The following is a 14,970-nucleotide window of genomic DNA, read 5'->3' as shown; positions in this document are numbered from 1 at the left end:
AGAGAGAGACAGAGAGAGACAGAGAGAGAGAGACAGAGAGAGACAGAGAGACAGAGAGAGAGACAGAGAGAGAGAGAGTGAGAGAGACAGAGAGAGAGACATAGAGAGAGAGAGAGAGTGAGACAGAGAGAGAGAGACTTTAATCATGGCAGCCGGGTGTCTCTGTTTAACTGTCATAAACGTCTGCTGTCATTATGAGGCGACATATTTAATCGGGCTGCACAAACAGCATTCACGAGGCTGTTTGTGTGCTAATCTTTTATCGTATTCATTTATTTTTTTAAGCTTTATTTGACCAGGGTTGAGATTACAATCTAGTTAACGAGCGAGCCCCGGCCAGACAGACAGACGGGGATGGACAGGAATAATAAAAATAAATAAAAAAACAGAAAGTCCCATTTTTAAAAAACAAGCGCGGACATGTTGATATATTTGTCTTGTATTCAGCATGTGAAATAAAAGAAGCTGATGATTATACAGTGTGTGTCTGCTTGATCTTAGACTGCATTCAGATCTGTAGTAGATCCACTCGAGGTCAATGAGACAGGTGCAAGGACGCAGTGTTTTTGGGGGGGAAGCATGTAGTTAGTGCACTGAGAGATGTACGCACGGCCCTGTGTTCCAGCTGGATGGAAGTGTAGAATAAACTCTACTCAAGCTGGGTTTGTGGTAAAAAGTCCAGCTATGTGTGGTGTAATGATTTGGCTTTCACCCTCTGTAAGCTGTTCAGGTTGAATTTGGCATTAGCAAAGTTGTCCATTAAAGATATATTGCAAAGAGCGCACGCAAGGGACAGAGCTCCACACATCACATGAAGGAAACCAAAAACTAATCCGGATGTTAAATGTGAACCAGTCAGTCGGGGCATTGTCCGAATTTCATTTCCTGAAATTCTTGATTCTGACGGGCGTTTTGACTTAAAAGACGGTGGGACACGAGAGGGGAAAATAGACGCATTTTTAAAGTTGTGTTGTTGTTTTTTTTAAAGTGTGTGTGAGTGGAGAGATGGTGAGTGGATGGGAGGGGGGAATAGCTCTTTATCATGCCTCCCTATCCAACCTCTTACCACCCCTTTTGGGCCTTTTAGGAGCATCCTGTGACCCTCGACCTCCTGGACAATGGAGGCCAGGACGTTTCCCAGTGAGCGGCGATGGAGCCAACAACAGGAACATGAGGGGTGCTCCTGGGAAACAAACTGTTTATTGTGCAGCAGGATGGACAGCCACCCCCCCCCCCCCCCCCCCCCCCCCCATGTCCCGGTCACTTACGTTCCCTCGCACAATCACAGACACTAAGCGCTCTGCACGGTGAACTCTTGTCCAACGACAGGTGGCTGATTTCTCATCAACCATTCCTACAGAGAAAAGCAGTGCATTGTAATTCCTATGCACGCCATTTATTTTACCCTGCATGCACCACAGTGACTGTGTCATAACCACGCGAGTTGCTGTCGCGTAGTCAAAAGATCACCGTAGTGTCAGGAGAAGCTGCTCAGGTTCAATTACCAGTGCTAACTAGCATGTTAGCCAGACCCTCCTCTGCAGCGCCGTGGAGGAAGGTCCGGCAATGCGAGGCTAGTCCCGTCGTAACTGCTACGGCCTCTAGAGGGCGCTGCCGCTATAAACTTAAATTAAATATAGGTTGTTATTGCTTGGCAATAACCAAACTTGGCAATGAAATGGAAAAACTCAAAACTAGAACTCCAAGTTGTTAAAAGTTTAACATCGCTGTTATTACAACAGCAGCGAGCATGAGTTATGGCTGCGTCATCTCCGAAAATGATTTACAGGTTACTTCTCTAATTCTTCTCTGATTAACAGGATTTTAATGTTAGTGTCTCATAGAGAGAGAGAGAGAGAGAAAGAGAGAGAGAGAGAGAGAGAGAGAGAGAGAGAGAGAGAGAGACCCAGACCCCTGTGGCCCCCTGAACCACCCAGATCAGATGTGCATCATTTGGAGCACAGACACAAACCACACATATAGTCATAAAGAAGCAGTAATCCTTCGGGGGTTAAGCAGCACTTAAGAACCAATCCCCCGAGCGCCCTGAGTCGCCGCGTTGCACCGCAGCTCTGGCACTTTGATTGACAGCCCTGAAAACAGTTTTACCGTGCTGCTATTGCAATGAGTGGTCTCCAGAGCCTCGGCATGGTCTGGAGCGTTGACTAGTCTGAGTGACTTGCTCTCCGTAATCAAATACGTTCCAGCTGTTTGACTTCTGAAGACAAATTCAGGTTTTCCCAGTTTTTGCCGAGCTTCCTTGAGAGACAAAGGAGGGATTTCCCATGAAACAGACATGGCAACAAACGCTTCGGTACTGTAATCAAATAGAAAGTCGGACTAAATATAAACTTATCATCTGGCAGCCGGAGCCTGAATGAACGAAGAGTAAGCAACGGATGAAACAATGTCCTTGAACAAAGAAAGTAGATTAAAAAAAATGTAAGAAAAGACTTTTAGTCACAGATTGTGGTAACATTTTGTGACCTTGGTCAAAGGGAAACAGCCTAAATGTTATCTTTTTACTTTTGTTACAGCCGGGCACACCTTTTCATCAGGAGATTTGAACATGAATGTGTTGTGGTCTGCTGCAGTCCCCCAACTTGTCATCACCTGAGGGGGGGCGTTGCTGGATACAAGAGGCGTGGCCAATCACCGGCGCTCCGTCTCCTAATCAGCTGTTTCCCATCTACTCATCATACCTATTGCAGGATTTAATCCCGGGCTGACCACCTATTCAGCGCCAGATCGTTGCATACACTCTTGTGGTAACTTGGCTCCTAGTCCAAGTACTAGTCCTAGTCCTTGTCCTGGTCCTAGTCCTAGTCCTAGTCCTAGTGTTTTGCATGCGTTTTTGCTTTTGTGGATTACCGTTTTAACTCTACCTCTCCGTGCAGATTCACCTGTTCCCCTCCGAGCTGCCTTCCAGCCCCTCGCCGACCTGCCACCAGGCTTCACCCGTGTTGGAGACCTTAACATTAGACCTCCTGAACTTTATCCTGACCACGCCCTGGTCCAATACCTCTGAGTTCTGGGTCTAACGAAATCTTAACAGAACGTTGCTTTGTGATTCAGAGGTCTCAAAGTAGCGACGCATTCTCAACAACATGTACCAATGATATTTGAGCTTTGAGTTCTAGTGTGCCTGACTCGTGGGACAAAACACTAAACTTTCTTAAAATCAACTCACTTTTGCCTTTTGGACATTTTAGAAATCAGTTTTTTGGACCTCCAAACTTCTAATCGCTTTTATGTAGTTGTATTTCTTCTGCATCCCAATTATCCGGATCTGTTTGTCCATTTCGTAAGGTTGTTGTGTCTTTCTATGTTCTCGTGATGGTGTTGCTTCTTCTTTCTCTGTCGTTTTCTTTGTCTTTGTAACTGACTCGATGGCATTGTAAATGACAGCTTCAGTATGAATAAAGCATGAATGAATGTATGTGGATTCTTTATTTAGTATGTTGATTTGTTATTTTAACATCCTGTTATGTATCTCGGCCTAAATTCTTTCAGAAGGACCCAACTATAAATTGATTCACTCCTAAATCAATTAAACTTATCCCAATAAATCTATATTTTATCACGCGTGTATAAATGTTGCATATCTGCATCTAGTCTCTCCTGATTGAAATGTATCTCAGCGTAACGCTGTTCAGGAAGAACTCAATAATAATCAATGCCCTACCTAATTTAAATCCGCTGTTTGAGGCGTTCACCTTCCTGCTTAAACAATCAGAATCATTACACAATGGCAAGGGCCAATCACAGACCCTACTTTAAACAGTTTCTCCCTTTGCTATCAGCTGTTGTTGCAGGCAAAGAGTGACCAGACCAGTCCAGGGGTGGAGGTCTGGGGGTGTGATGGTTCTCTACACCTATACATGAATATACAAGAGATTCACATAGCGATGAAGTCTAATCGTCAAAGACTTTGTACATTTTATTTGAGCTGTACAATAAATCTTATTTGCATATTGGCAAACATGTCTCTCCTGATTGAAATAATGTATGTGTATGCTGTGTGTGATGTCTTTAAGCTACTGGGACCTCAAATTTCCCCTTGGGGATCAATAAAGTATCTATCTATCTATCTATCTATCTATCTATCTATCTATCTATCTATCTATCTATCTATCTATCTATCTATCTTTTCATCTATCTTTCTATCCATCTATCTTTCTATCTATCTATCTATGAATTGGTAAGATATTTACCAATTTTGGCGCCCACCAGCCTGTAACCTGACGACCAGTCACATAACAGTTTAATTTAGCGGTCTATACATGTACATTTAGCCCAGAAAAGGTGACTGTGAGTCGACTACAGCCCTGTGAGTGTAGTCGACTGAGTCAAAACCGAGTCCAAAGAGGTTCAAGTCCAAGTCAAGACCGAGTCCAAGTGACAGTCAATGTGGATACTCTGAAAATGATTGATGATGATGGAGGTACATGAGGCGGCCAGTCTCAACGCCCTTCTAGATGGATTTTCAATAAACTAATAGCAGTTTTCTGAACCAGCGTGATTCAGCAAGGGTTTCGGTTCAAAGGAAAAAGCAACTTTAGAAAAAAACACATGGTGCAGGACTTGGTTGGAACAAACTACAATATTTGGCGAGTCCAGTGGCCGAGTCCAAATACCAAGGAGTCCAAGACGAGTCAGAGACAATAGAAGACAAGTTTAAGACTACAGTCCTACAGCCCGGCTGTAAGACACAGTCCTTTCAGGGGCCGTCACAGTTGAGCTTATCCGACAAAAAGTGAGTGTCATGCAATAACAGTTAAGGTCAGGCTCCATGGTCTTTGGCTTAAAAGACATCGAAGACCCGGAAGGCCGGGTTGACTCGCCGGACCCTCCTCCGCGGTGCTCTGGCAATGCGAGACCACTGTCCCAGCCATGTTGTTTTCGTGAACGTGCACCAAAATGTATTTCTATGCTATTGTGCCTTGTGTGTTATCTGGTCTGACAGCTCAGCTGTGCGTGTCTGGGATCTGGACCAACTGGATTAGCATTAGCATGTAATTAATCAATTAGGGCTAAATCTGCATGTATTGTTGATTTATCAATCGTTTCTTTTTTTAGGGTAACCGCTTACCACCAGTCCAGGCACAGCAAACGTAGAATTGCCTCTAATGTCTAATTCTGGCACATTTGACTTGTCTCTGATAAATAAACCTGAAATAAATAAATCTGCTTTACGTTTTGTGGCTATATGTACCAATTGTTCAGAGAAAAGCCTGAATATTCACATGCAAAACATGTGATTAACTTTAAATCTGATGCAGCAAAGTTCTCCAAACCACTCAGCGATATAGGTCATTTATTCCTACCCTCAAGATGCTTTTTGAAAGGGACCATTCTTCAAAATTAGATTCTGTATGTTGAAAATGAGTCCAAACAAACAAGTCATCACTCAGCCTGCCACTTTTAATTTTAACAGGCTTGGTTTCTGAAAACACTAAAATGAAGTATTATTTTGGTGGACCCCTGCTTGTAAATGAGACATCCCGTAACCAGCTCTGCAATTAGGCCCATAAAACCTGCAGAGTACTCTACAGCTGCAGTTAAAGCATATAATACCATTTAATAAGCACATCCTCGAAGCTATAAATGTTTATATGATTGAATCATTTGAACCCGGTAAGCCAAAAGAAACATGCAGTCGTGTACCAGCTTGTTTTAATGCCTGAAACATGAGAAGAAGCTACAGAAAAACTCTTATATTAGACTTTTAGTCATTGATCCAAGTGAAGAAAACACTAATACTGATACCCACAAAAGCAAAAGGAGGATTTGTGGAACAATTCAGAGATTCTAGGTCAAAGGCCACCTTAACACTGACAAGCAAAATCAAATCAGAGCTAAGGAAATGAGCCATGAAACGCTGATTGCTCCACACATAATGACCCTTTTTCCAGTTGCTTAGCTCAAGAATTATTTGATTGTGCATAGTGCTGACTTCACTGCAAACATGAGCACTGCTTGCACATATTGCCTGAGTGTATAATCAAATCAAGACCATTGATACAAGGAGTGAACAAATATCTCTTAGTGTGCGGAACAATGGATCTTTGTTCCATAAGAGAGCCCTCAGAAAGCTAATACACTGACCCAAGGTAGGACACCTCTGGGAACTGAGAGTCCAGCTTGTGCTCGGCATTAATTGGCTGTGCTTTTATTGGATAATTCAGACATTAGCGAGATCCATTTAAGTTAATTTTCGAAAAATGACAGTGAGCATATGTGCTTTGTCATGGCAACCATGGGAAAAGTGCCACCGAGAGGAATAAACTTAAGCTCAGACGCAGCTTGAGCGTAATTGATGCAATAAGTGGAATGTTTTCTGTTATACAATGTCTTGTACTTGGTGACTCATGTGACAAAAGAAGACAGATCACTGGAGTCTGTTGAGTCTGTGGTTTCAAATAACAGCACTATAGGCTATATTCCCCATGAGGCAGTTCAACTAAGCTGCCACCCCCACCCATATCATCCCGCCTCTGACACACTCACACCTCAGCTCATACATCAATTTGGAACTTGGGGCACTGGTCCTGTAACTAAAAACTCAACTTCTATGGAAATTCCCCATACCGGCCAATGATATGTTGCCCTAAACCACCACATTGCTTCCTTATTGCTTTGAAAGTGTACAAGGTAGCATCACGTAACGGAAAGGCAGGGGCGCAGCCAGGAAGACATTTGGGGTTCAGCCCGATCCTGGGGGGATCTGGGGTCATGCTCCTCCGGGGAAAACCAAACCTTCAAACCATACAACAGTATGAGTTGTTTGTTTGTATACCCTGTAATGCATTTTCTGTCCTCAGATCTAGACCAGAGGACGCCTTTCTGAACGAAAGGATTGGGCCTTTAAAGTTGAAAGTTGTGAAATGGTCACAGCTTGTTTAGGCACAAGAAGTTCTCAGTTATGTAGACAGTTCATTTGTAGACCTTTCAAGACGCGGACCTGAACATTAACTTGGTCTTTAGCCTTTACGTTCCACAGCCGGGATTGCACCGATGCCGCTAGTTTTACATTTTGGTTGGTTTCTAAGGACTACGGTTACCTGGTCCTCAGATCTCTGCAGGGTAAATCCAGACAGCTAGCTAGACTATCTGTCCAATCTGAGGACTATGGTTACCTGGTCCTCAGATCTCTGCAGGGTGAATCCAGACAGCTAGCTAGACTATCTGTCCAATCTGAAGACTATGGTTACCTGGTCCTCAGGTCTCTGCAGGGTAAATCCAGACAGCTAGCTAGACTATCTGTCCAATCTGAGGACTATGGTTACCTGGTCCTCAAATCTCTGCAGGGTAAATCCAGACAGCTAGCTAGACTATCTGTCCAATTTGAGTTTTCTGTTGCACGACTGAAACAACATTTACACGAACACATGTTCAACCCATTGGGGTCCTTCGCCTCCTATGGCGCCATTTTAATGCTACAAAGCCATCACCTGCCACTAGCATCCCATTGACTACCATTCATTTTGACAGCAAATAACTTTACATCTGAAGCATTAAAAGACTCAATTTTCCCGTTGTTTATTTATGAAGAAACACGACAATGTATAAAAGCTACGTTACCTTGTATCTCACGTTATGGCTCCATAGCAGATGTTTTTATGAAAATAGGCTACTGATTGTGTCATTACTCTGCAACTTACTGTCGCATAGTCGACAAAACACCGTGTGGTCAGGAGAAGCACGCAGACAGTTTGGACTTCCGTTAGCTGTTTAGGTTTCATTACTAACGTTAACTAGCATGTTAGTTAGCAATAATTAGCCTGTGTCTATGTTAGTGTTTTGGAGAAAACATTAGGGGCCCCAGAAGCCAGCCCCCTCGCTCCGACCCACTAAGAACCCTGCATGCATGGGAGCAACATAGACCTATGGGTCCTGTAGAAGGGCAATTTTTTGTGGACCCCTCCCTGCATCCAAAGCCATTCACTCTAGCATGTTTTTGGGCCCTCCTCACATGAGGGTCCTGGGTACTCAGTCCCCCTTTCGCCCCAGTACTACGCTAAGGTGACCAGATTTCTCAGACAAAATCCGGGGACATTTTCAGCTCAGAAGCGGATTTACCTCCAAAACACGTCATGTTTTTATTTTTGTAAAACTTAAAAAGGGGACGCTAGACCTAGAGCTGTTTCCCCCAACAGACAACATCATGGAAAGGATTTCTAAGGAGGTCGAACCTTTCTGTTAAAGATTAAGATCCCTTTTTAAAACGTAAAACTCAGCGAAATTGCGTTGGCTAAACCCACTAGACTCCATGTAAATAATAAGTCATTTTAGCATCGAAAAACACGGCTTTCTAAAACATCTCTGAGCTTGTCTTGAGCGACTCTCGGCTCCGTTTGGTCGCTGGTTTCTTTCTTTCATTCCGATTTCGGGTCTGTCAGTCACAGTGAAAACCGGGGACATTGTGGGGACAGATCCAGCCGGGGACAGGTCACAAAAACCGGGGACGTCTGGTCACCTTATACTACGCCCCTGCCTGCAGGTTTTAAAGTACACAGTAGCAAGCAAACCAATGTGATTTGAGATTTCAGGGGACGCTACAGTAGGGGAGACTGTGCGAGGCTTCGTCAGCCGAGGCTTCAAGCCAACAGAGTGTGAGCTCGACTGTGTCCGAAAACCTCACGCTGATTTATGTCCTCTCCAAATAGACAAACTCAGAACACAAGGCCGCTGCTGCACAAGACCCAAACTGCTACCTCTGCCGCTGCGGCTGCCTGAATCTGATTACAGGCAGGCCCCGAGGACAGGCAGGTCATTGAGAGCACAGAGATGAGCAAACAATAAGATATTATCTGAAGGAATCTTCAGCTTTCCAAAGGAAAATGGTCCCTCTCAGTGTCACACTGACGATAGGATCCTCAACCTGACACTGAATCAGCCATTTAAGAAGAATGAACACTGCGACCCATTCATGCGTACTCACTAAAATAATGAGAGCTCTTTTTTCACTCTTGTTTAAGACATATAAAAGGAAGCTCATGAGGCTTTGCGAGACAAGGCTGTGCAGAAACCGGAGCACGCAGCTGACTCAGATGAATATGCCTTTACAATGAGTGGGCTTGGAATGAACAATTCTATAGTCTTTTTCTTTATTCCTATGCATTCGGGAATAATACACGTGTTTGGCGTCATTGTACTCCGCTGCTCCATTGTCGTGCCCTGTTGAGCTTGGGCAAATTAATTCAACAGCAAAAATGGAAATAAATTAATTTACTCTAGAGGATTTCATTAAGTAAGTGACACTGTTGATCTTGCATGAAAGGTTTTCCGGGCAGTCGAAGCTGTACATGATTTAGGCCATGATGTTCCTCTGTGTGTGTGTGTGTGTGTGTGTGTTTTTGCTCTTTTCAAATAGTGACATCTTGTGGACACCTGGGTTCAACTTTTTATGTTGAAATCACATACTGAATATGATTGAGGCCATGTGTCACCCTTTTGTTACAACACTGCATTCCTATATCAAATATTAGTGCTGAGTTGAGGTTAAGGAGGATGCATTGATGTCTTTAAATATAGTCTAAATTAAAAAAAAAAACAACTCTTTAATTGAAGTCAGCATGTGATAAAGGGGCAAACTTGAAGAGACAGATTTGGTTGCCACAGCTAAAACATCGGCAGGAACCTGCAAATGTCTTTGGAGTATGGCTTTAAAAACAACATGAACAAAGTGCTAACATTTAATTTTGATAGATAAATAGATCATTTGTATTGATGGAAATATTCATTGTAATCATCTGCCCTAATAAACTAAAAATAAACTTTGATATTGTGAAAGGGATCGGGTCAAAACTGTCACCAACAAAAACAAAAACTATTTGTATTAGGCTATTTTGAGCCACTGGCATGGACGTTGTAATCGTGTTGCAATTGTAAATACACGATTTGTTCGAAAAGTCTCGCGATATTACCAAAACCAGTTTGCCTGTAACCGAGAGAGAGACGAGAGGAGAGACAGCAAAAATATCTCGGCTGTTCTGTGTGCAAGCGAACGAAAAACCTCAAGATTTAACACACACCTTGACGCTTAGATTGAACTTGAAACCATAAGCCCAAAGCCTGCTACATGTCAGACGCGATAACCTTACTATACGTGGAGTGAGATTTGAAAGAACGCGGCCACAGAAGCCAAATTGTATGAGTGAAGTGCTAACCGTTACCGTTAGCTGACAGGCTACATAGCATAGCCATTGATGCAATGGCGTTGAAAAGAATTCAGAAGGTGGGTGAATGATTTTCGTCTTCCTATCCTAACACTTATCATATATTATTTTCTGAGTGTGGTACTTCATGTGAAGCTCATAACAACGTGTTGCCTTGTATTTATCACCTGCGTAGTAGTACTTGCTTTGTTTTTTTGCTCCTTTAAAAAACAACAATATAGAGACAAAGACGAAGCTAACCTAGCTAGCTAACCAACCGCCGTTGGCCCTGTTGGTGCATTGCTACGGTGTCGCTAGCTAGCTATCGACAACAACCTAAATGGCGTCGTTATTTTGACAGCTACGATGAGTTTGGGTTTAATTTTTTTTTCTGAATCATCGTGGGAGGTCACTGGGATTATTGCTGATGATGTGCTTTAGTCCGTGGATGTGTTATAAGACCGGTTTTAGTCGCTGAATGACAGCTGCTCTGTTGTTGCCAAAATTGAACCCTAGTGTCAGCGTTGCCATATATGGAAAGGCAAACGGGCCACCGAAGCAGGCCACGGTGTGTGTATTTATATAACAGAATAGATAGGCTTCCTTTTCAAAAGATATTAAATAACGAGCTTCATTTCTGTTTATCCATTTGGGAACATTTGTACATCCCCTGTTTAATAACTCTGCACACCAGGCACTAAACCGGGCAGCTTGTTTTCCTTTCTAAATCAGTGACAGATTTATGTTTTATGTTTTTGATTGTTGAAGTACTTTAATGTATTGTTTGTTGCTTTATTTACATGTGTATTGTATGCAGTTAACCAGTGGTGGAATGATACTAAGTACTGTACACATTGGAGCCACTTTCCACAAATCGGGACAGCTTTAGTTACTTTACAAATTAAGATTTCTGCACACAAAACTATAAAATATGTTTAATTATGAATGACACTAGCCAACAAACTAATGGCCTTCAAGTCCAGCTGAGATGATGAGACCATTAAACACATTACTGTTGGGATCCTTTACACTTAAGAGGATTGTACTGCATTGAGTACTTTTACTTTTGATACTTTAAGAACATTTTCCTGATGCAGGGTGTTTTACTTGTAATGGAGTACTTTTACAGTGGGGTATAAGTACTTTTGCGGAAGTAAAGGATCTGAATACTTCTTCCGTCACTGGATGGCTGAATGTCTGCAGCAAAGACTGACTTAGAAATCAAATGTGTGTGTGTGTGTGTGTGTGTGTGTGTGTGTGTGTGTGTGTGTGTGTGTGTTTAGCTGCTTCAGTAACATTTTTAATTCAGAACTTCAGTACTTTAACTTAAGTAAAGGATCTAAATATTTCTTCCACTGCTGTGCCAAACACGCCTACATAAATTCAATTTTACTGAAAACTTAGACACTTAATCTCATTCTTATTCTGTCGTTTTTTGAATAGTGTGAAGAGACGTTTGGTCGTAGCGTTAAACATTCATTGTAGATATTAAACACAGAATGTAACATACATAGTTTATGCCTTTGCCAAGATTGTTTCTGTTTTGTTTCTTTCTACCTTTGTGCTCAAGATCTACGGTCAAAATGGAACTGACTGACTGAAATATTTATGAAGTCATCTGTCCCTAAAACCATTGTTTACATGTCAACAGCCCCGGAGCATGAGTGCACAGCAAACATGGCTGCCACTGCAAGACCGGTAGGACTTACCCCCAATTTCCAGAACCGCGGTGGAGTCATTGGGTTTCCATTAAAGTCAATGTGTGTGTATTTACACTGACTGCTGAATGGCTCCGGAGCAGATACGCACAGCTTCTATTTTTGCGGGACGCCGGAGATCACCGCAGCATTTTAGCACACGGCAGATAGCGCGGGACAGGAAGTCGAGCACAGAAACAAAATAAAACATCTGGTTAATTTTCAAAATAAGTTAAACTATATCCAAGGCTGATCGTAGGTCCATGTGCTACATCTTGTAAACACAGCATAGAGTGGTTTCCCCTCTGCTCCTCTGGGTTAACTATCTAAGGTGTTGGTTTCGTGGTTCTATTCTACGTGAATTTGCGAGATCTCGAGGGTCCTCGTGACTTCGGTTGTCAGTCATGGTCGCTGCCGTTCCACAACAAATCCGGACCTGGTGATTGACGGTCGGCGGAGCACGGAGCCGGTCCGCAGCCGTTACGCATCCGGTGGAAATTGGGGGTTACAGTCTCTAGTAGGGCTGCACAATTAATCAAATTTTAATCACAATCACGATTTTGACTTCCCAATTTTGTCCCGTCTGTGTTATTCAGACAACAGCAGTGAGCGGTGCTAGTCGGTGCAGGTGCTAGTTAGCTTCTGTTAGCTTCTGTTATCTCACAGGGCTCTAGGGCGCGAGTAATATTTTTCCTCTAGGACGCACCAGTGCACATAACGTCCTTGCATCCGCTGCAATGTTGTTATATGCATATGGTTTAATTTAATCGGGCAGCCCTTATCACATTTGCTCGGTTTCCCCCCCCCCCCCCCCAAAAAAACAATCAAGTTGGCCAGACATTATATGTGGTGCTTTCCCTCGCTTTGGGGAAGACTTAGGTGCGTGTTTTTTTGGCGAGGGGTTTAGTGTCCTTCCTCAAGAAAAAGTGACATTTTTCAATTATAAATAAAAAAAGCTATTCCCGCCATACATGTTTTGTCGCTTTTTAGTCGTGGTGCATCTCCTTTTGGTGATTTTAGTTTCCTACGGGGTTGTTTTGGGTCTTTTTGGTCATTCGGCATCTCTTTGTAATCAGTTTCTGTCCCTTTGTGCTAGATTTGAGTCTTTTTCACATTGTTTTAGATGTTATTTCCATAACTGTGTCCAAAAACTTGGAAAATCTAGAGTAAAATAAAACACAACTAGCGATCAAAAAGCTTAAAAACAAAACTTCCTAATAAAGTCCAACAACAATCATTAGATCCGAGCAAAGTCTTTTAGTTATGTTCATACTCGGGGCTTGGGTGCTGCAGTAGCAGGGAAACCCCGGACATGGATTTGAGTTTCAGTAGGTAGCTTTCATAAAAATTAAAGTTTTTTTTGTCACATTTGCACAAAGTATCACTGTACTCTGACAGTAGTACACAAGACAAATGCAGCGAGGGCTAAAACACCATTGAGCTGTTATGATGCTGCAACTGACCACCAGTAGATTGAAGCCTCTTTGATTCCTGATCGTGATTATTTCTCCTTTTAGGAGCTGTCAGACCTGCAGAGGGACCCGCCTGCCCAGTGCTCCGCAGGGCCAGTCGGAGAAGATTGTAAGTAGCAAGGGAATATGGATCCCTGGACGGGGGGGTGGTGCTAGGGTCAGACCTTTAGGGGGCTCAGCCCCTAATGAGAACGTGACACGGATACACTTGCAAAAGGGCTAAATCAATCGTCTCATCAGCCAATAATCTCTGAGCTAGCTACTTTTCTGCACTACCTACATGTTACATTTGTTTTAATAATTGATATTTTTAATATTTGATATTTGATATTCTAATATTTTGTGTCAACCCTGTAAAGGGATTGCTTCAATCACAGGTACTGTGTACTTGTGTATAATGACAATGAAGGCATTCTATTCTTGTCTATTCTATTCTTTTTTTTTGGGGGGGGGGGGGGGGGGATCTCTAGACGCCTCCCCATACTGTATCATCACGAGACTTATGCCACGATACGATATTATTGCGACTTTGGACATCATTCTGTGATATATTGCAATTTATAATCTTTTTTCGAACTTCTATTTTTGTCCAATTTCAAATAATGTCGCCAAAAAGAAACTTTATCAACATCTGTTTCATCTAAAAAGAACCTTTATCAAAACTCCAACACCCGAACATAATAAGTCCTTATTGCGTTGGATGAATCAGCTTTTAAGGATTACATCAGTGGAGAATGGCATTGTGCGTCAGGGGTTTGCAAATGTGTTAGTGAGTTATTAATAAGGATGTTATTATTAAGGATGTTATTAATAAGGATATTATTATTAAGGATGTTATATTAAGAATGTTATTATTAAGGATGTTATTATTAAGGATGTTATTAATAAGGATATTATTAAGGATGTTATATTAAGAATGTTATTAATAAGGATATTATTATTAAGGATATTATTATTAAGGATGTTATATTAAGAATGTTATTATTAAGGATGTTATTATTAAGGATGTTATTAATAAGGATGTTATTAATAAGGATGTTATTATTAAGGATGTTATATGAAGAATGTTATTATTAAGGATGTTATTATTAAGGATGTTATTAATAAGGATATTATTAAGGATGTTATATTAAGAATGTTATTAATAAGGATATTATTATTAAGGATATTATTATTAAGGATGTTATATTAAGAATGTTATTATTAAGGATGTTATTATTAAGGATGTTATTAATAAGGATGTTATTAAGGATGTTATCCTTTTATTTATACAGAACGAGCTGCGGACAAATGACAAATATTGCTTTATTTGAATGAACTGTGCAAAACAACAGATGTTATAGATATTTAAAACAAATCCTTAATCAAAACAACTAGATAGATAGAAAGAAAATCTCTTTAAATATAATAAACCAAGACGTTGGGATGCACCGAATCCAGATTTTTGGTGTTTCGGCCGAATACCAAATCCACTGGATTAAGATTCTGCCAAATCCAAAACTGAACACTGAATCCTCCTCCCGTCCTCACTCCGTTAACACAGTAAACGTCCTGCTTCGTCTAGCTACGTCCTAGTACATCCTGCTACGTCCTGATGTGTCCTGCTACGTCCTAGTACATCCTGCTACGTCCTGCTACGTC

General features: G+C 41.8%; 1 protein-coding gene across 1 annotated transcript in view; it reads left to right on the top strand.

The window, feature by feature from the left end:
• Positions 1–9,927: 9,927 nt before the first annotated feature.
• ube2d4 (ubiquitin-conjugating enzyme E2D 4 (putative)) overlaps positions 9,928–14,970 on the top strand; it is a 9,874-nt gene continuing 4,831 nt past the window's right edge. Inside the window, exons 1-2 of the mRNA XM_034870928.1 lie at positions 9,928–10,240; positions 13,375–13,438. Coding sequence (XP_034726819.1) covers positions 10,217–10,240; positions 13,375–13,438 — 88 coding nt within the window. The 5' untranslated portion in view covers positions 9,928–10,216. The remainder of the gene's footprint in view (positions 10,241–13,374; positions 13,439–14,970) is intronic.

Source organism: Etheostoma cragini, chromosome 5, assembly GCF_013103735.1.
Source record: "Etheostoma cragini isolate CJK2018 chromosome 5, CSU_Ecrag_1.0, whole genome shotgun sequence".
Lineage (NCBI taxonomy): Eukaryota > Metazoa > Chordata > Actinopteri > Perciformes > Percidae > Etheostoma > Etheostoma cragini.
This window is presented reverse-complemented; position numbering and strand designations above follow the sequence as displayed.